Here is a 21,715-nt window from a genome sequence, read left to right as displayed (position 1 = left end):
AGCCCATGGGTTGACACTACATAAAATGATGCAATGTCACATGAAAAATAGAGCAAATCCTCACATCAATGAATAGAACAGTTCTAACTGTCAATGTGTAAAGATAACAAAAAAAACATCTCCACATATTGAAATTGTATTCAATACAGATGCTTGATTGGAGTTACTTTTTTAATGTCTCATCTGGAACTAAGGACAGAGCCTTTTCAGAAAATAAAATTGGCAACAATTATATCCTGCTTCCAATCATATGTGCAACCTAAGAATCAAGATTGTCATGTTTCAGGTGAAGAAATTGCATGCAAAAAGTGAAGAGGACATTAGAAACCAACAGACAGACTTTGAGTTGAGTATTGCAGGTGAGCATATTTTTTTCAAGAAAAGTACTTCATTAAGTATGAATAAAAACTGCAGAGCAAGCTCAAGTGCGGGAGTACATCATGTCAAGCATGAGAAAAAACAGCTCAGAATGAGCAAACAAAAATTCTGGGTGGCGGCTGAAAATGCCACCTCATCCCTGAAGGAGAGTCAAAGAAGAAAGGACAATTCTTCCAGACTGAGAAAAACAAAAATTCTGGGTGGCGGCTGAAAATGCCACCTCATCCCTGAAGCAGAGTCAAAGAAGAAAGGACAATTCTTCCAGACTGAGAAAAGCAACCCTCCTAGCAGTAGCAGTCCTGGAGGTTCCTTGTATGTTCGCTCAAATGGCCATCAAAGTGTGTATATTATCTGAGATATTGGCCATAGTCTGAGAAGGGTGAACTTGGGAGTCCTCCAAAGCCTTTGTACATCTGGCTCTCCAAATATGCCATGCCAAGATGGTCTACAGAAGCGTGCGGAGCTCTGAATGGAGTAATCGGAACATCCCGGAGGGAGCATGACATGCCGTCGAACAAAGAAAGCTGTGTCCGTGTCATGTCCCTCAAAGAAAGCCTGTGGACTAGTGAGTGACAACCAAGCAACTGATCCCCAGGTCATGAAGAAGGGTGCTCTATGAAAAGTGCAAAGTATTTTAGTAGCACCCTTCCAAACCGTCCTCGCCTGAGTGCACTCCCAAAGCTAGTGCTGCATTGACTCAACTGCTGAGTGGCATCGAGGACATGTAGGGTCAGCCCCGAACCTGGATCTCCACAGGTTCACTGCAATCCCTCCATGAATAGTAAGCTAGATGAATAACGTGATTTTCCTATTCTTGAGGGATTTCCAAAGTCTCCTCTAAAAGTTTTTATGCATTTCTGTAGAAATCTGAAAAGTATCCCAATGAGGAGCTCTAGAGGGCCTCCAGCCCCTACAACTGAGCTAGAATCTCCTGGCATTTCCGACCGTGTAACAAAAGAAGGGGATGCTTTTCTCTCGGTGCCCTGCCCTGCAACTATCCATTCCCATTCCCGTGGATCCCATAGCAAGGATCTAATAGGGGAACCTCCATACAGCCAAAGCCTCTAAGATCCAATAGCTAGGAGAACGGGGTCTAGATCAAGATACCACTGTGAGTCTCTACCCATCTCCATGTATCTTGCAATCCTGACAGGTTGAAAAGGAGCCTCCAAAAGAATGTCCTTTGAAGATCTGTGGAGTCTGCCTCCTGCATGAACTTGAAAGACAAGGGTATCCTCATGTGCATCCCGCAAGGCTATAACCTGCAGAGGGATACCTGTCCTCGAAAAAGCCCCCAACACAGGTGGACTCAGAAATAGGCAAATGGTCTGTATCCATCCACTCCACTGGCTGCACTTCCTTTGAGGTGACTAACTGAATGAGCTCTCTGATCCTCTAGAAGCATCCTGAAAACTTTCCAAGCACCCACCGTGAATGCAGGTCCCAACTCCCATCTAGACCACTACATATAATGTGACATGCCTAGTGATCTGCCATGCTCATCTAGTATGCAATCATTCCACATGACGGGCTGCCTGTCAATTTCTTCACGAGAGGAGGGTGGAACTCTTCGAAGAGTACTTTTGAAGCTGTCCCAAGCTTTCAGAATAGCAGCCATGAGAGGGGAAGTAGGAGATCTGAGACGGGCTGACGTAAAGATCCATCTAGGGCTGTCCATCCAATCTCCTCCCTGAGAAGGTGTGCATGTTTGTATACTACGTAAGAAAAAATCCTTCCAAGGCTCCTGACCAAGCATCAAACCTCTAACCACCATCTTGCAGAGCAGGGTTCTACACACACTGCAAGCTTGGATCAATAATACTGAGGCCCCCTTCCCCAGTGGGTAAAATAAGAGTCTCCCAAGCCACCCTGGCTATCACAACTGAAGTGCAGTCTAATCCACTCCACAAAAAATTCTTGATAGGTCTCTTGAGCTGAGTGATACTGCTTGTAGATCGGCACCAACAAGAGCAAACAAACCAGGCTGTAGCCAATAGTACCTGGTTTACAACCACCACTTTGGATGCAAGGTCAAGTCTGGCCGAACTCCAAAATAGGAGTTTCCTCCTGATGCTCTCCAACACGGGAGTGAATTGCTGTGCTGGAGAAATGCCTACCCCAACCTGGCATCCAAGATACTTGACGGAGACACCCCTCTGAATCCAAGTAAATCCAATATCAGCACCCCAATTCAGCACCCCAATCTGGAGTGTCCTCATCACTTATCCAGAAACCATTGGATTTGTTCCAGTTAATGTGAGCCCCTGCTGCAATGCAAAATAAATCCAAGGCTGTCCTGAAAGAGGTGAGTGTTTGTGGAGGGGCATCCAAAAAAAAAGCTGTGTCATCTGCCAGCTCACTGTCTAGCAACTCCTCTTCCTGTCTCAATGGAAGTCTCAGCCCAAGAGTATTAGCTTGAGCTCTAATATAGAGGCTCATAGCTTCAGCTACAAATAAGAATAGTAAGGGGGCTAGAGGGCATCCCTGTCGGACTGATCTGGATACCTAAAACCTGTCTCCCCTGACTGCACCAATGAGTACTTGGCTATGGGCTGACCTGTAAAGAGCAGAAACCCCTCTAATCCACAAATCTGAGAATCCAAAGCGAAGAAGGGTTCCCTCTAGAAAACCCCAATCTACTTGGTCATATGCTTTTTTGAAATCTAGGAGTAGAATTGCCAATGGCCCTCATGCATCGCCAACTTAGAAGCTTTCCAAAATGAGGATGTATTATAAAAAATGCTTCTGCCATGGACAAAGCCTGTCTGTGTGTCATGTATAAGATCTAGCAGGATGGGATGCAATCGCAGGCTGATGGCTTTTGCCAAGATCTTATATAAAGTGCCCAGTAAGGTGATCGGTCTCCACTCAGACACTAAATTTCTGCAACCTCCTTTTGGGATAAGATGAATGAGACCCTTCGAGAATGAGTCCGGCATCTCACCCGAGTCCCAAACGCCCTGCAGGGCTGAGGTGAGGTAATCCCCAATCTGATCCCCAAAAATAATAAAAAAAGGTGTATCCCATCTAACCCTGGACAACTACCCTTATGAAGGGCAGTAAGAGTGGTCCTGAACTCTATGTTGGTGAAGCGTGCATCAAGTGAGGGTCTCATACCTCTATCCACCAACATAGGAATATGCTGCCAAATAACCATCTAGCATCATCTCTGGCGTGTGAATGAGGATCTACAGTCAGAAGGGAGGCATAGTAATCTGAAGGAATCTGCATGACGGCATCTGGATGTGTTTGAAGTATCCCATCTAAGTCAACAAGCTGCGAAACACTCTTTCTACTATGTCTAGGGCCAAGAGTAGAGAAGAACTGTTTGTTGACTGTACCTCCGATCTGCGTCCAAAAAGATTCTCTGGCGTGAAAGGCATACTCTGCTCTCTCATCTAAAAGTGTCTATTGATGAGCCCTTGCTGCAGCAAGGCACTCCTGAATCCAAGCATTTGTAGGCCATTTCTGCTCTTCTCTTTGAAGAGTTGCTAGTTGCTGTCGAATGGCAAACTCTCTCTTGTGAATCTCATCTCTCCTAATACTAGCAACAGACTGATAAAAGCTGCTAATATTAGTGAGGGCTGCAGCCACATCTGGCGGGGACGGCTGCCCACCCTGCAGGTGAGAATCCCAAATCCGTAGCATTGCCTCTGTGAGGCCCTCCTCTGCGTAGAGGGCATATGGAATCCTGATACTGGCAGAGCAGCCTCTCGCCCGAGGCTCTGAAACCACCAAAACAACTGGAGAATGATTTGAAGTGGACACCCCTGCGCTGATGCATACTGTCGCACCTCTGTCCAGTGCCCAATCATCCACATAAAATCTATCAATCCATGCATGGATAGGCATCCTTATTGTCTTGTTCGACCCAAGAAAACAGAAGAGACTGTGGCTGAGTGTGAAAAGCATCGTCATACCAAATATCTCTGCCACCACTGAACTGAAAAAGGAAGGCATCCCATGCTACTGTCTCCAGGGAGTGAATGCCACCTTCCCTACCCTCTCTTTTGTCTGAAGGCATTTCAACCATATTGAAATCGTCCCCAATAGTTCAAGAATCTGCAATATGTGACCAAGAGAGCAACTCCTTCCAAAGGAGGACACGATCCCCTCTCAAGTTGGGTGCATAAAGGTTAAGGAAGCCAACCTTATGCCCACCAATCATTAAAATAACCTATTGTGCTCTAGAGGGGACTATGACTCCGTGTCCAATGACCAAGGGGAGCATCGAAGAAGAGATAGAAATGCAAATACCTCCCCTGGTGCCTAAGTCAAGTGACCAAAAAGTATGGCCAGAAAGAAGCTTACCTGACTTGGCACAATTTCTACCATCCAGCTTATGCTCTTGGAGCATAAGGATATCAATGGGACCACTGAAATAGCTGGACGGAGTTGGTTAACGAAACAGCCGCGGCGGCAATCATGTATACCACCAAGGCCCTGAACGTTCCAACTAGCAATCCTCATCGACAGGAGGAGGCCGGGTGAAAGGTCCTACCTGACCTGGTGGTGGAGAAAATCCTCTCCTGTGAAAGAGTTCTCCTGTCAAGTGGAGGGAAATCAACTGGTGAAAGAAAACCCACCCCAGCAGAGGTGGAAACCCTATCGAATGGAATCCCAATAACTGGCTCCTCCAGGGTAGAGGGTACAAACTCCTCTCAAACTCTGTCAAATCTGCCAGTACTGCAAAAGAGTTCCTGTAGGCTGCAACTAGCATAGGAGTGCATAGGAGGGTGAAGAATCCCTGCACCCGAGGGAGAAGGAGAAAAAACCCCCTTACCTCTATCAAGAGGTGAAGTGTGACTAACAGAGGAAGGGGACTGATCAGGCACATCAGTGATAGGACCTAAAGAAATGGGTTGCCCCTCCTGATGAGCAGGTGGGGGGCCTAGGGCAACCACATCTACGCCTGCAGTAATATCACATGACTATAACTGAGACTGGTCCGAGGTGCCTCATAGAGGTGGCAGAGTGTCAACAACCCTCACAAGCATCCAACGGGGTATTGATCGTACTATGCGAGGAAGGCCGGGGAACCTGATGAAAAGTGAGGTAACCCTACTATCTTCCTCTACTGGATCGAAACCCAAGGTGAAGGGTGTCAAAAAGATCCTCTTGGAGCCCAATGCCAAAGGACTAGCCCTGAGTACTGAACCGGCTGACTCTGGAGAATCAAGTACCACCTGGAAGAACCGTCGTCTGAGTAGACGAACATTGGTGAGGTGCCCTGCGAGGTCTCCAGGTAAAGCCAAAAGAATCCAATCCCTAGCCTGTAGCCTGGAGGGGTAGGAATCGTGGATGCGAGCAAAGAGTGAGGTGGCATACTCCTGCTCTGGGTCTGTCTTGAGCTGTTGAAGCTCGTCTTTGGAAAAGGTAACTGTTTTTGCGGCTGGTGGAAGCGGTTGAGGATCGGCTGAATGGGAACCCATTCGTCAATCAAGGTGGAAGGGCCGACACGAGCACGAGGATGCTCTGTCCGTCCGACAACCTGTTGCCAGAGAGAAAGAAAGAAAGAAAGAAAGTTTATTAATGTCCACTGGAGACCTAAAAAGGTCTATGGGACAAAAGAGACCTGCTTATACATCAGTACAGAGAGGGCCATAGGCAACCTCCCTGGGAGTATCATCAGATTCCTCCAAAAAAACAAAACACATAGAACATAAAACATAAAAGGAACTAAGTACTAGGCTATGGAGTGGCCATTACATCAGTTTAAGACTGAGGGTCTTTAGATTTTGTCTTAAATTCTCTAATCACTGCAAGACCATCACGATATACTGCCCATTTTCCTGCTTCCCTGGCTGCCCGAACCTTAGCAAGCTCAGTAGCTTTGTTCTTCAGCTGGGTTCTTGTAAGCTCCTCAGCAATCCATATCTTTTTCCCCTTCAGCTTATAGGATTGTCGTAGAATCCTCTTCCTGAGTGTCTTCGAGTTGAAGGTGATGACAACGTGTCCATTCCTAGGCGATAAATAAACTCGGGAAGACTCCTCTTCATCATCATTCTTGTTATCAGTTGGGCTTGCTGACCAATCAATGGCCGGGACTGCTGCCTTGATTCTGTCGATTGCCTCCTCGAAAGTGTCATCCTCGTGCTGCCAATTGGGTATTCCCCCTATTCGAATCTTCATAGCATTCTCTTTCCGAAGGTGATGTTCTTGGATCTCTGTTTGGATGTCAACCTTGGGTTCAGCTGTCACTTTCACCTCGATGAGCTCTCTAACCATGGAAATCAGCTGTGATGTTGGGGGCTCAGCTTTACATGTTTGTACGTCTGCTGCAATAATCTCCTGCTTCCCTGGGCCTTCCAAAGCTGCAATACGAGCTAGGGCTTGGGTGAGCTGGGACCTTAGGTCTCGCACTTCTTGCTGGAGATGGTAAATCTGCTCTTGCGACTTGGTCGACGTCGGGGGAGGTTGAATCTTATACCTAGAGTACGTCCTGTCGAAGGGAGCAGGGGTTGTGGCTACCATGGCGGAGTAAAGCTTGGGGGGATGAGGGGAGGATGGGCTGGCCATATCGACTATCCCCCTTTTGGCTGGACTAACCTCTTGGCTGGGCCTGGGGTACAGCCCAGCCAAGAGTGGGGAGAGGAAGTGGGGAAGTCAAGAGTGGCGGGCTGGGCAACGACGAGCTGCACGACGAGGGGAGTGACGGGGGGGAGCGACGGAGGCTGAGCGACGGGGGAGCGACGAGGGATGGAGGGGGGGAACGACAGACGACGGTCGAGGGGAGCGACGGACGATGGACGAGAGGGAGGGGGCTGAGCGACGGACGAGGGGAGGGGGCTGAGCGACGGACGAGAGAGGAGGGGGCTGAGCGACGGACGAGGGGAGGGGGCTGAGCGACGGGGAGGGGGCTGAGCGACGAGGAGGGGGCAGAGCGATGGACGAGGGGAGGGGGCTGAGCGACGGGGAGGGGGCTGAGCGACGAGGAGGGGGCTGAGCGACGGAACAAGAGAGAGAAAATCAAGAGAATCTCTCTCTTGTTCCGTCAGGGGTTGAAGAGGGGGGAGGGGGAGGGAGGGAGGTGGTGATGCAGAGGCAGGGGCAGAAGGAAGGGGCGGGGGAGGGGAAGGGAGGCGGGGTAGGAGGAGCGGAGGGTGGAGGGAGAAGGGGGAGAGGAAGGAGGGGCAGCGGGGGGGTTTGGAGAGGAGGGGAGAGGGCAGTGGGGTAGGAGGTAGAGGCGGGTAGGGGGAGCGGGGTAGGAGGAGCAGGGGGTCAGGAGGGAAGGGCAGCATATTTAAATACCCTTGTCAAGAAAAATAATTATTGTCAGAGATGTGTTACAACATATGAGAACAGTTGTCTGATGGAAAATGTATTTACAACATATGAGAGCAGTCATCTGATGACAAATGTATTTACAACTTGAAATTGAGACTCAAAGAAATAACTATTTTTCAGAAATGCTAGATAGTGCGTTCACCATAGGGTTCATTTTGATATGCATACCAATACCAAGGTCGCTTTGAGGAGGCAAAAAGGATCATAATCAATCCCTCAGTCAAAGTTGTGGTGGGATTGGTAGCTAGTGGTTTGACTGGGGTTTTGGTATTGTTTGGTTTTGCAGAATTAAACAAACAGCTTTTGGAGAAAGAAAAACAAGTGTTCGAGTTGAGTGAGCTAGGATCAGGGTACCTTAAGAAGCTGGAAAAAGAAATCATCATGTCTCAGGTTTGCTGGAATCTTTGTTTTTGCTTATTTTAATGGCTAAGAAGGAACATCAACATTTAGCTATCGAAGGTATTCATTGAAAAGAGTGGAAACAAACATGACCATAGTATAAAAGCTAGCCTCACTGTCCCAGCTGTAGGCACAGCCTATTGCACTCATACAAGCCCTTTTGATGGGATGCTATAGTTCATCCCTCCCCGCTACCCCTCTGCTCCTTCTCACTCCAATTCGCCTTCCTTTTTCTTCTCGGTGTGTCTACGTCATCACGTCTAGCATTAAAAACAGCCTGTTGCTGCACTTTTTGCTCCTTCCTCTCCTTCACCTGTTTCTTGTGCCCTGCACTTTATTTTGTATGGGTTGTGTTCCTTGGCTGCTCAGGGGCCTTTCCCCCCTTTGTCACTAGTTTCGGTGGTCCTAGTCTCTGCCCTTTTCTGGGCCCTGTCTATGAAAGAAATCCCCAATAGTGCGAGACTCGAGGTGCTGATATATCATGCTGATAATGAATAAAGTTCAAGAAAAAACTCAAGAAAGAAAGAAAGAAAGAAAGTTTATTAAAGTCTTCGGAAGACCGATGGGTCTATGAGATTGTGAAAATCCTGATACAATGAGCTGTGGTAGTGGAGCTACTGAATGAGCGTCCATACCAATGCAAAATGCAAAATGCAAAAAATGCGAAAAATGCAGAATGGCAGTACTAAGTCCTAAGTACAACATAGTCATGTCGATGGTCAACTATATATCAATCTCAGCATCATCATCAATATCATCATGATCCCCAGAGACAGCAAGATATCAGGATGGATGAGGCAGTGGAGGCATGAAGTTGGCAATAGAGTGCTGTCGGCCACTCAGAGGTGCGGTCCTGGCACGTCTCCTAGTTGTAGCTCTACGTCTAACAAGGGCTACTGTGACCCCCGTCGGTCGGGCTCCAACTCTAAACAAGGAGGGGATGTCTCCAAGTGTGATCTATGTGTACACCCTTTGTCTGAGCTGTCGGGTCACGGGCTGCGGGTCACGGTCATGTCGAGGCCTCGTCTCGTTGGGATCCATGTCATCTAGCTGAAAGAACTCCGTGATAGAGCTCTGAGAGGGATCAACCGAGGAAGAAGTTTGCTCCTGTCTCCGTGCTTGGAGTATCCTCTCGCGGTGTCTAAGTGCCTCATGAATGAAACTTGCCAAACACCGCTGGTCTGGGTAGGAGAGGAAATGGGCTAAAATCCCATAACTATCTTTGAAGAGGCAGTGGAAACGTCTGTGATATGTAAGAAGTGATCTTTGTAGAAGCTAAGCTTCACTGGGAGTTCACTCGGTTCCAACCAGGTCCGAAAAGTATGTAGCTGTAGTAGATCCTCACGGATAACCTGGTTGACCTCGTGTGATAAGAGGGGAGAGAACGGAGCATCCATGCTATACTGGAAGGGAGGGAGTCTATCCATGTGGAGCCCCAGTCGCTCAAACCATCTCTCTGTACGTGCAGACCAGCACCTCTGATCTCCTCCTGCTGCAAGTGCCATCATAGAAGAGGATAAAGCTATCCATGGTAGCCTACTACGCCCCGAGCTATAATCCCCATATTCCCTAACTCGGTACAGATATGTGATGACCTGAAATGCAGCATCTAGTTGTAAAGGGGGTGACCCAAACTCAGCCTGAATGATCTGGTGAGGAACGGATGACTTACCATGAATCATCCGTGATAGCATGAGAACCTGTAGCCGCTCCACACGGGCCCAACAAGTCTGGCCCCCAACAAGGACTGCTGTACATTCCCGCTGGGCGAGCCAAGGAGTCAAAAAGCAACCCCTTGGTGCGTGGATCCTGAAAGTGTGAGCGGAAGCACTGCCTCTCTAGCCTGGCCAATGAGGCATACCCTCTACTCAAGCGTGCCTGCATCGCGGGTCTCATAGTGAAGCTCGGTCCAAAGAAGATAACCCCAAGATAAGTGTATGATGAAACTATCTCAACAGATGACCCCGCAAATGTGAACTGCTCGTGACGCATGATGGCTCGAGATGTATTGAAGATCATGATCTTGGTTTTACCCAGGTTGACCTTCAAATCATGAGACTCACAAAAGGATTGTAGTGCGTCTAGGTGTCTCTGAAGCCCCTCTGCTAAGGAAGACAAGAGAGCCACGTCATCTGCATAGAGCAAAATTTGGATCAGCGTGCCCGCAAGAGAGCAACCTACACCCCCCTGTATCTGCATCACTGTCTCAAGCTCGTCAATGTAGAGGCCAAACAAGGTAGGCGACAAAGGACACCCTTGTTTGACCCCGATGGTACTCATGATCTCGTCTGTCCACCTGGATCCTACCCGAACTCTGCCAGAAACTCTCTCGTAAAGTGCCATGACAGCCCAAATGATCTCCCGAACGCAGTCGCATCTACCATCGGTGTAGCCTCAGTGCATGGGATCCCGCGTACTCTGATGTTGAGAGCCTTACTGGCTCTCTGCTGTTGCTCCATGAGGGTAGCCGAAAGGGTGACCCTTGCGGGTTCCCGTTTGGCCACGTCAACCCATCTGGAAGTCTCCTCAATAGCAGATTGCATGCTTGCAATCTGTGCCTCGACCACCGGGGTACTCCCTGGGACAGTGTGTATGGCTGTGACCTCCTGTCGGAGTTGCATGATATCCTGTCTGAGTCCTTGAATAAGACCCGCTTGCTCCCGAATGGCCCTAGCCTGCTCCTATATGATGCGGCTCTGCTCCTGGTTGAAGCGGACCTGCTCCCATGCGAAGCAAGCCAGCTCCATCTCACGCTCACGAAAACTATGTATCTCCGTGAGTAGGGTCTCACGAGCCTTTGGTGTGTCAGTGCACCCATGTCCATGCTCAAACTGTGGTGACTGTGGCATGAAAGAGTGGGACTGAGTCCGAAAACTGGATGGTGGCTGAGTGAGGAACGGAGATGACAGTGGAATGGATAAGGTAGTCCCAACGGGGTGTGGGAGAGTGGGATAACTGAGAGGGAGAGGGGAGAGTGAAGCGTAATGCGGCACAGTGTATGACACCTCCGAAGTAGGTGTCATAAGCTGTGCGAGAGCTGTAACAGGAGAAGAGGGAAAGGGAACAACAACCGGCGCCATGGCCATGAGTATGTCACTGATCGTAGATGTAGATGGAGCTGAGACTGGAACTAGAGCTAGGCCTGAAGCGGGGACTGAAGTCGAAGTAGAGATAGAGATAGAGGGAGCTGAGGTTGGAGCTGAAAACGAAACTGACATTGTAGCGGGAGTTGAGGTTGAGGTTGAGGTTGAGGTAGAGATAGATGCTGAAGAAGCTAGGCGGGTCCTACCTTTGCCTTGCTGTTTACCTCGAGTCCACTTCGGAATCGGTTGTAACGTGTGTTCACATCCTCCAAATTCAGTTGTGTCGTTTGCTTTTTTTTGTTGTTATTAATTTCGTCTTTCTTGGCTTTGTCCCCCATTCTCTTGGGGTGCGGGTGCAGATCTTAGTGTTAATGAACAGCTGGGAGTGGGAGCACCGGTTCCCCCCCCATAATGGGAGGCACGTCCAGTGCGAGGTGGTGGAGAGGTAGTGCGGAAGCCTGAAGTGGAGAGGCAGCCAAGAGGTGGCCAAGAGGTGGAGAAGGAGGAGAGGCTAAGATGGCAAGGATTTAAAAAAAAAAAAAAGATGGTTGTGGTTTCCTTTTTTTTTTTTTCCAAAAAAAAAAAAGAAGGTGGCGAGGGGAGCACAGAAGGGGGGGGGGGCAGTGGATGAGCGGAAAAGGAGGGAGGGAGGTGGGTGGTGGCTGAGTGAGGGGGTAGCGGGGAGCGAGGGGTGGCTGAGGAGAGCGAGGGGTGGCTGAGGGGAGCGAGGAGCGAGAAGGGGGGATGCGGGTAGCGAGAAGGGGGGCTGAGCGGGAGCGAGGGGCGGCGGGCTGAGGGGAGTGGGGGGCTGAGCGGGAGCGAGGAGCGAGAAGGGGGGTGCGGGTAGTTGCAGCAACGCCCAGGGAGGGCTGAGCGGGGGGGGTAGCGGAGGGTGGCGGAGGGCTGAGCGGGGGGGTAGCGGGGGGGCTTAGCGAGGGTGGCGGAGGGGTAGCGGAGGGCTGAGCCGCGGGGGGGGGGGAGCAGAGGGTAGCGGAGGGCTGAGTGGGCATGAAAAGGCCAAGATTGTAGCTGAAAATGCCACACCAAGGTAGAGGAGGACTTAGATAGGAAAGCGACTTGGACAATATATTAAACTTTTGGGAGGCCATGGATTGGGCGAGACAAGAGTCATAACCTCTCCATCCACTATGGGGATATACCTGTGTATCCTGGTTCTTGTGACTTGTGACATGTGGATCCTATTGTAGTGAGGTGTACTTCGGCCAACCTGGTCACTCTCTCATTCTTTCTGTTTTCTTCTTATATGGGGATTGTTCACTAGTGCATGATGACTATCTCTTCTTGCACTCATGTTGTAGATTTCTCATGTGACCGTCACATGGCATAGTGCACTCATACAACATGATACACTGCATTATAGCCTACGACACCCGCACACCACTGCACAGTGCACTTCACGCGATCCATTGCATTAGAGCTTACAACACTCATGCTTCTCACACCAGTGGCCTTTGGCCTTCTGTAACACCTCCGGAAGGGAGAGGACCCCCCCCCCCCCCCCCCAAGGCAGTTTATGCCGATCACGGTGGGACACTGCTGTTGTTGAGTAGCAAGAGGAAAGTGGAGCTCTAGGGTCCCTAGAGGAGAGAGTTCTTATGCCGAGTAGTTGTGATACCCTTGAAGGAGCTAGTGAGAGAACTCTAGCAGGTATTTGAGGAGAGTGGAGAGGAGACTGTCACCTATGGGTTGACCTTTTTCTTCGGTTATGTCCCTACCCTTACGGTGCCATTTCCATTATCTCTACCCTTTCCTACTGCTACTTATCCATCATACATGGCTTCGACCCCTTCCTTCTCCTTCCCAACTGCCTCTGCATCCTCCTTGAACCCCAGGTTCCCCATGTCTTCACCATCTACTTTCGCAACGGTAGTGCCTGCACCATATGCAGTACCATCTATCTCCACTATGGCTACATCAGTAGTAACGTCACCAGTGTGGTCTCTTGCACGGGGTGTTGTATCATCAGCCGCTCCACCATGTGTCTCCATGGTACCCACGAGCCACATTGAGTACTGCTCCGTCCGGAGGCCCTTTAGTTCTTCCACCCGCTTCAGCTTCTGGGGTGGGTACTGTGGTTCTCAGTCCTGGAGAAAAAGCTAGACTACTTGAGCTACTCAACAAAGTCCATGTGGAGACTCAGAAGTTCAAAGGTCACCTACATGAAAGAAAGAAAGTCTATTAAAGTCCACTGGAGACCAAAAGGTCTATGGGACAGCAAGAAACCCTCTAGTACATTTGCTTTAGGGAGGGCACATGGCAGCTCCCAAGGAGTGCAAAGAGCAACCCACATTATTTAGAGTACTTAAATGATAGTCTGAAAGAGTAAACAGCCATACATCAGTTTAAGACTGAGAGTCTTTTGGTTTTGTTTTGAACTCTCTGATTAGTGCTACGTCTTTCACGGTAAACTGCCCATTTTCCATCCTTTCTAGCAGCCCTAACTTTAGCTAATTCAGTTGCCTTAATCTTAAGTTGAGTTTGTGTAAGCTCCTCTATTATCCATACTTTGGTGCCCTTCAACTTGTAAGATTGTCGAAGAAGCTTGATCCGCATATCTTTTGACTTCAGTGTAAGGATTGCATTACCTTTATAGTGCAAAATAGAAAGTGGCCTGGAGTCGTCATTATCATGCTCATCATCATCCACCCATTCAATGTTGGCCAAGCTTGCTTTGATCTTTGTCAATATTTCACTATATGTGTCCTCCTCTTTGTACCAATCTTGTAGGAGTCCCCCTATTCTAATCTTCAGCGCATTATCACATCTAGCTTCGTGTTCTTTAATCTCTGCTTGAATATCAGACTTACTTGCTTTGGTGTCCACTTCCACAATCACTTCCTTCTTAGTAGTTTGTACTTTAGTGTGAACAAGATCTTTGACTGTAGAGACTAGCTGCGGGGTAGGGGGGGGATCCTTACAAGATTTTACAGCCTCATCAATTACTTCCTGCTTACCAGGCCCTTCCAGAATGTGAAGTCGAGCCTTTACTTCTGCCAGTTCCAATGGTAGCTCTTTCACTGCCTGCTGCACATAAAAAACCTGATCCTATTGCCCAAGGATGGGTCGTTTTGAGCCTTCTTGTTGGTAATTCCGTGCATATGGAGAGGGTGTCATGGCTGCAACTGTAGAGTACCGAGTCCTAATGGATGTTGAAGGAGTTGAGGGGGACTTGGAGGAGAGGGTAGGCCAATCCATAGTTGGCTGTATGATGAACCCCTTGGCTTAACCTAACCCCCGGGTTGGGTTGGGGGTTTAGCCCAACTCGGGGTTAGGGAGGACTAGAACTAGACTAGGATTAGAGTAGGTACGGACGGGAGATATTGAGGATGGAGAGGTGTTGATGGGTAAAGGTAGGGCTGTACGGGAGGTACGGTTGTACGGAAGGTACATCTATACGGAAGGTAGAGGAGAGGCTGTACGGGTGGTACGGTACAAAACAAAATGTACGGAGGTTGTACAGGAGAGAGGGTGTACAAGAGAGGTACGGAAGATACGGGGAGGCTGTACGGAAGGGATGGTACTGGAGAGGTTGTACGGGGAAGGTACGATCGGAGAGCTACGAGAGGCTACGTACGGAAGGTACGGGAGGCTACGTACGGAACATACGGAAGCTATGGGAGGCTATGTATGGGAGGGAAGGTATGGGAAGGTACGGGGGGCTACGTACAGAAGGTACGGGAGAGTAGATCTTACAGAAAGGTATAGGAGGAAAGGTACGGAAGGTACGGGAGGATGCGGAAGCTCATGTGAAGAAATTTCTCACCGCATGCAAAGCCAAAGGTGTGGAGAATGAGCATGCCTTTCTACACATCTTTCCCTTGTCATTGGAGGATGCAGCTGATGTATGGTATAGCCGATTTCCCGCTGACCATTTTCAAACTTGAACAACTCTAAGAGAGGACTTTCAAATTAGAGAAGTTTGAACATATGATTGTCAAGGAGTTGACCACTGACACCATGAAGCCTGGGGAAAGCATCTCTAAGATGTATACAAGGGTGAGGGTCTTGGCGGCGAAGATGTCTGTGCCACTTAATGATGTTGTCATGAAGGGGTGGTTTTTGAAGGCATTACCTCCTACCATTGTTATAAGGCTGGTTGACAAACTCCCTGAACATGCCTCACTCCAAGACTTCCTCAAGGAAGCAGTCAAGATGGAACGGTCACAATTAAGTTTTGCCTCATCATCAACTACAACCACCCAGCGCCCAAGAGAGGAGGGATCATCAGCATGGCAGCGGCTCAAGGAGGAGTTAGAAGAAATAAAAAAAGGTATGAAGGATAGAATAAAGGTGGATGGCCAGTTGTCTTTTGAGGCCCAAATTCGAAGTGGTCTTTGGTGCACAGAATGCAAGGGTTCTAACCATGGTCACTGGGAGTGTCCCTCCAAGCATAAGGTACCTACTTCTCATTTTGTACATTTTGTGAGATCCATGGACATGATGCCTCAAAGTGTAGGTACTTCAAAGGATTAAGGAAGGTTCTTCCAGAGTATACTTAGAGGGAACCTCTAGTTGCTGCTGTCATTAGAGCCGCACCAATAACTTCTAGCCCGTTGCTCCTCCTCATGGGAAATCATCTGAGCCACCTTCTCCTCCTATCATTCTGCCTCCCCCTTTGATCCAAGCTTCTGCACCCAATCTGGTTGGTGCCCCATATCTCTATCCTCAGCCTTACTATGCACCGTACCAACCTCTTATGCTAGGAGGTGGATATGGATCCCCTTATCAACGTGGTCGATGGGGTGGTCTCCGCCCGAGGTGGACTGGAGGTGTAGGCAGAGGTGCCAACTTTCGAAGGCCGATCATGTGTTATAGATGTGGCGAGTATGGCCACTACCAAGATGATTGTACGCAGTCGGTGGGGGACCCTCTTGTACACAATGCAACACAAATGACCACTACACAAGAGATTGTCCAAATTGAAGGGTGGAACTCGCATCCCAGGTGAATATGGTTGATGTAGTAGTGGTGGGGGAGCGAAACAACCCCCATTTGATCGGCATAGTATTGGGAGCTATGACACGATCACAAACAAAAGATGACAAATGTAAGGACGATTCAGAGTCAGCACCTGAGACCTCATCTCCGACCAATCCGGCAAGTGTTCCCCCACCAAAGTCATTCTCTCCCTCCAAGGTACACAGTATGCCAAGGAATAGACCACCCTTGCCTTCTCCTTATAGTGGATCAGAAACAATTTCGAAGGGCACACAACCATCAAGGTCTACCACTAACTCCGGAAGTGCCTGATCTTCGGGTGATCACTCTATGCCTTAAAGGTATCGGGAGGTGGTTAAGAGTGTCACGAGAGATCTTCAATCCAGTTTTGAGGATGAAGGTAGCACACCTCAGTTTTCGTCCCGCAAGTCCAGAACTATGAGGTTTGCAACAGAAGTGACAACCCTCACACACCATAGGGAGAATGAGGTACAAGTAGGTCTGTCCACTTTGTAAAGGAGATGGGGGTAAGACCTAGTCGCCTTTTGGTCTTTCAAATAGTCCACACATGTATCAGAGAATAGTGACTAGAGGTACGTGACAAGGTAGTGAAGAGGGAAGGAATATGCCTCGGAGACAGGGGGCAGGGGGTACTACAATGGACTCCAATCAGAGACAAGAATATGCCTCAAAGATAGGAATATTCCAATCAAAGACAGGAATATTCCAATCAGAGACAGGAATAGGCCAATGATGGTATTGCAGTGAACACTGATGGTAATATAGTGCCCAACATTGATGACATTGGTCAAGCTAATGCTTATGGTACTCTAGTATACAATGATGGTACTACTTTATACGATGCCGGTATTGCAGAGGACACCAATGATACTCCAGCGTACAATGATGGTACTATGGAGTACAATGATGGTAATTCAGAAGACAATAGCATTGGTGGAGAAGAAATTGATGGTGATGGTGCTTTAGATGACACTGACACAGACATTGCTGATCTTGAGCAGGATCAACACCGAGGAGACACAGGGTGCACGGATAACGAGATGAGGACATAGCTGACTTTACTCTACTTGACCTTTACTTATCAGAAGCCAACCACCCCTCCATTGAAGACCTTCCTGGAACCACTTATGATGTGGAAGGCTTACCTTACAGGGGAATGCTCATACATGCACCTAGACGTCGAAGGAACACAACACCTACCGACTCTACATCTTAGCTAGTGCAAGAGAACGCACCAGTTACTTATCCCCCATCTTGGTTGAGAGAATACTCCAGCACATATAGGACTGGGCATGGGTGAGCCAAGTACCTCCACATCCCAATGCATTGCCCTCTCACTGGGAGTTTTCGGGACTTGGCGGGGGGATCTTTCTACCAAATGGGCGGAGAAGACTTGAGAGAGAGGAAGGCGTGTACTCCATGAGGAGTAGGGAAGCTGTGAGGCCATGATCACTGTGTGAAGGAGTGTGGCTCTTGCTGGTTGTGACTTTCTGAACAAAGGCATGGCGTCTCTATTGTGGAGGTTGGGAGACCTTGGAAGGAGGGTCGTGAGCTTCGGGAGCTCTAGAATGCTGTAGGACTAGCTATGGGAGGCTGAGAGTGTTCTCAACAGAAGCAAGAACGGAAGAGGGAGAGAGAGAAACAGAGAGCCACACAAGTTTTGGTGGGTGCAGAACCACCCTAATCTTCTTTTTCATTCATTTATATATGTGTTTGAGTATTGTACATAACCGGGGTAAAGACACGGTGACCTTTAACCCCCACAACCTCCCACTTAAAGGACAATGTGCCTTAAAAGGAGAACAACCAGTGAGCATACTATCCAATGCCCATCAATACACGACAATACTCAAACCGCTAACTAGGTAGACTCTTCGTCAGCATATGTGCAGGGTTATCATCTGTATGAACCTTGACAAGCTCTATGCGCTTGTCCTCAAGTACCTCCCTGATGAAATGGTACCTGACCTCAATGTGTTTGGTCTTTGCATGAAAGACCGGATTCCGTGCTAGCTGAATAGCTCTCATGGAATCACTATGCAATGTCGGTACACCTGTATGAATCCCCAAATCTCCCACTAGCCGATCAAGCCATATAGCCTCCTTGCAACCCTCTATGGCTGCAACATACTCAGCCTCTGTGGTAGACAAAGCAACGCACTTCTGTGCGCGAGACATCCACGACACTGCACCACCTGCAAAGGTCAACACATAACCAGAAGTGGATCTCCTACTATCCACATGCCCTGCATAGTCTGAATCTGTGTACCCAAGTACACGCATGTCTCCTCTACCAAAGCAGATGCACATCTCCTTGGCACCCTTCATGTACCTCATGATGCACTTAACTGCCTCCCAATGCCTCTTTCCTGGATTAGCCATATACCGGCTAACAACTCCCATTGCAAATGCAATGTCTGGTCTAGTAGCTATCATAGCATACATAAGACTCCCAACTGCTGATGCATAAGGAACCTTGGCCATCATGGCCCTCTCCTCATCTGATTTGGGACTATTTGTATGACTCAGTTTCACATATGGAGGCAATGGAGTACTCCTACCTTCAGTACTCCTCAACTCCCCTCCAGCCCCTCTTGAGTAGCCTGATGAGAGTGCTCTCAACGGAAGCAAGAACGGAAGAAGGAGAGAGAGAGATAGAGAGCCACACAAGTTTTGGTGGGTGCAGAATCACCCTAATCTTCTTTTTCATTCATTTATATATGTGTTTGAGTATTGTACATAACCGGGGTTAAGGCACAGTGACCTTTAGCCCCCACAACCTCCCACTTAAAGGACAATGTGCCTTTAAGAGAGAACAACTAGTGAGCATACTATCCAATGCCCATCAATACACGACAATACTCAAACCGCTGACTAGGTAGACTCTTCGTCAACATATCTACAGGGTTATCATCTGTATGAACCTTGACAAGCTCTATGCGCTTGTCCTCAAGTACCTCCCTGATGAAATGGTACCTGACCTCAATGTGTTTGGTCTTTGCATGAAAGACCGGATTCCGTGCTAGCTGAATAGCACTCATGGAATCACTATGCAATGTCGGTACACCTGTATGAATCCCCAAATCTCCCACTAGCCGATCAAGCCATATAGCCTCCTTGCAACCCTCTGTGGCTACAACATACTCAGCCTCTGTGGTAGACAAAGCAACGCACTTCTGTGCGCGAGACATCCACGACACTGCACCACCTGCAAAGGTGAACACGTAACCAGAAGTGGATCTCCTACTATCCACATGCCCTGCATAGTCTGAATCTGTGTACCCAAGTACACGCATGTCTCCTTTACCAAAGCAAATGCACATCTCCTTGGTACCCTTCATGTACCTCATGATGCACTTAACTGCCTTCCAATGCCTCTTTCCTGGATTAGCCATATACCGGCTAACAACTCCCACTGCAAATGCAATGTCTGGTCTAGTAGCTATCATAGCATACATAAGACTCCCAACTGCTGATGCATAAGGAACCTTGGCCATCATGGCCCTCTCCTCATCTGATTTGGGACTATCTATATGACTCAGTTTCACATATGGAGGCAATGGAGTACTCACTGCCTTCCCCCCCTCCATATTGAAACGCTGCAATACTTTTGTAACATACTCTTTTTGTGAAAGCCAAAGGAGTTTCCTACTTCGATCACGCGTGATGCGCATACCAAGAATATGACCTGCAAATCCCAAATCCTTCATATCAAAGGCCTCATGCAACTTGGCCTTTAATGCATCTAGCTCATAAGTATTCTTGCTAGCCAATAGCATATCATCCACATATAGTGCCAAGATTATTAGGCTATTATCCTTAGCCCTTTTAGTGTAGAGGCAGTGATCAATTTCACTCCTTCTAAAACCCGGGGACCGAATGAAAGCATCAAACTTATGATACCATTCTCTAGGCGCTTGCTTAAGACTATAGAGACTCTTCTTCAGCTTGCAAACTAAATGCTCTTTGCCCTTTTCTTCAAAGCCTTCCGGCTGCACCATGTAAATTTCCTCATGCAAATCCCCATGCAAGAAAGCTGTCTTGACATCCATTTGCATAAGCTCCATATCCTCTACTGCCACTAGTCCAAGCATGCATCTAAGTGTGGTCATCTTCACAACCGGAGAGAATATCTCATCAAAGTCCACACCCTTCTCTTGCTTGAACCCTTTAGCAACCAAACGGGCCTTGTACCTAGGCACATCATCACCTGTGACCTTCATTTTGTAGACCCATTTACATGGCAAGGCTTTCTTTCCATGTGGCAAAGAAACCAAGTCCCAAGTCTTATTCTTCATAAGTGAACTCATCTCTGATTGCATAGCATACTCCCACTTGCGTTGATCCTCGTGCATCATAGCCTCTTTGTAGCAAGAAGGCTCCCCGCAATCAGTAAGCATCACATAGTCTACCCCTGGAATAAACTTATCAGGCGGTCTAGACACTCTAGAAGATCTTCTCAAGGGCATTTCAGCTTGCTGTCCCACCTGCATATCAGCCACATTTGGCTCATCATTTCCACCAATAGATGATCCATCATCTACCCTTGATTGTATACCTGTGGGAGTACTTGGTGGTACCATCTCTTGCACATTTGGTGCATGGACAGCTTGCTGTCTATCAACATATGTAGGTGGATTCACATCCTGGAAAGTGATTCTCCTAATTTCCACATCCCTCATGGGTGCCTTATGCATCTTCTTCTCATTGAAGACCACATCATGGCTGCGTATGATCTTCTTTGCTTCTGGATCCCAGAGACGATAGCCCATCTCTCCACTTTCACCATAACCCAGAAAGATGCATTTCCTAGACTTAGGATCTAGCTTCTTTCGAAGCTCTTTTGGCACATGTGCATATGCCTCACACCCATTTATACGCAAGTGAGAGTAAGAGGGCTTCTTGCCACTCCATGCCTCTTCAGGAATACCACCATCCAAACTCTTCCTAGGTGATCTATTGATCACATGCACTGGAGTCCTCCCTTGTCCTTTGTCCTTTGTCCTCCCTTGGACTCTCTTTCTTTTGATTTGCACACCAATTTGCATTCTTTTTCTTATCCTTTTGCTCTCTTTTTAGCTTGTAGCAATCCTTTTTCATATGACCCTTCTTGCCACATTGGTAACACTCAATGTTCCGTGCCCTGGATTTGCTACGAGACTTCCCTCTTTCTTGGGACTTCCCCCTGAACTGTGATCTTCCCCTTTGCACATTTAAGGCTGCATCCTGCTTGTTGCCGTCCATGGACTTCCGTCTAATCTCCTCGGTCAACAAGCTACCCACAACATCATCAAATTTCAGTACTCCACCAGGTACAGAGTTACTGACAACTATATGGAAGGTATCCCATGAGGATGGCAATGAACATAAGAGAAATATTGCTTCCACATCAAAATTCAACTTATGAGCCTGAAGCTGGCTGAAAATAATATTGAATTCATTCAAGTAAGAAGCAATGGAGACCCCTTCCTTCATCTGCAGCTCAAACAACCTCTTCATGAGGTGAACTTTATTAGAGGCAGTTTCCTTTTCATAAGTGGCGCACAGTTTCTTCCACAAATCTTCCGTAGTCTGCTCATTTACTACTG

At 48.2% G+C, this 21,715-nt stretch overlaps 1 protein-coding gene across 4 annotated transcripts in view; it reads left to right on the top strand.

The window, feature by feature from the left end:
* Positions 1–21,715, top strand: part of LOC147879503 (uncharacterized) — a 222,604-nt gene that overhangs the window by 35,285 nt on the left and 165,604 nt on the right. For all 4 annotated transcript variants that reach the window (XM_087371951.1, XM_087371950.1, XM_087371949.1 and 1 more), the window contains 2 exons: positions 287–359; positions 7,952–8,055. In XM_087371951.1, the coding sequence (XP_087228077.1) occupies positions 287–359; positions 7,952–8,055 (177 nt within the window). The remainder of the gene's footprint in view (positions 1–286; positions 360–7,951; positions 8,056–21,715) is intronic.

The sequence above is a fragment of the Dipteris shenzhenensis genome, chromosome 33, assembly GCF_047967505.1.
Source record: "Dipteris shenzhenensis isolate YYH24624 ecotype China chromosome 33, Dip_SZ_1.0, whole genome shotgun sequence".
In the NCBI taxonomy this organism is placed as follows: domain Eukaryota; kingdom Viridiplantae; phylum Streptophyta; class Polypodiopsida; order Gleicheniales; family Dipteridaceae; genus Dipteris; species Dipteris shenzhenensis.
This window is presented reverse-complemented; position numbering and strand designations above follow the sequence as displayed.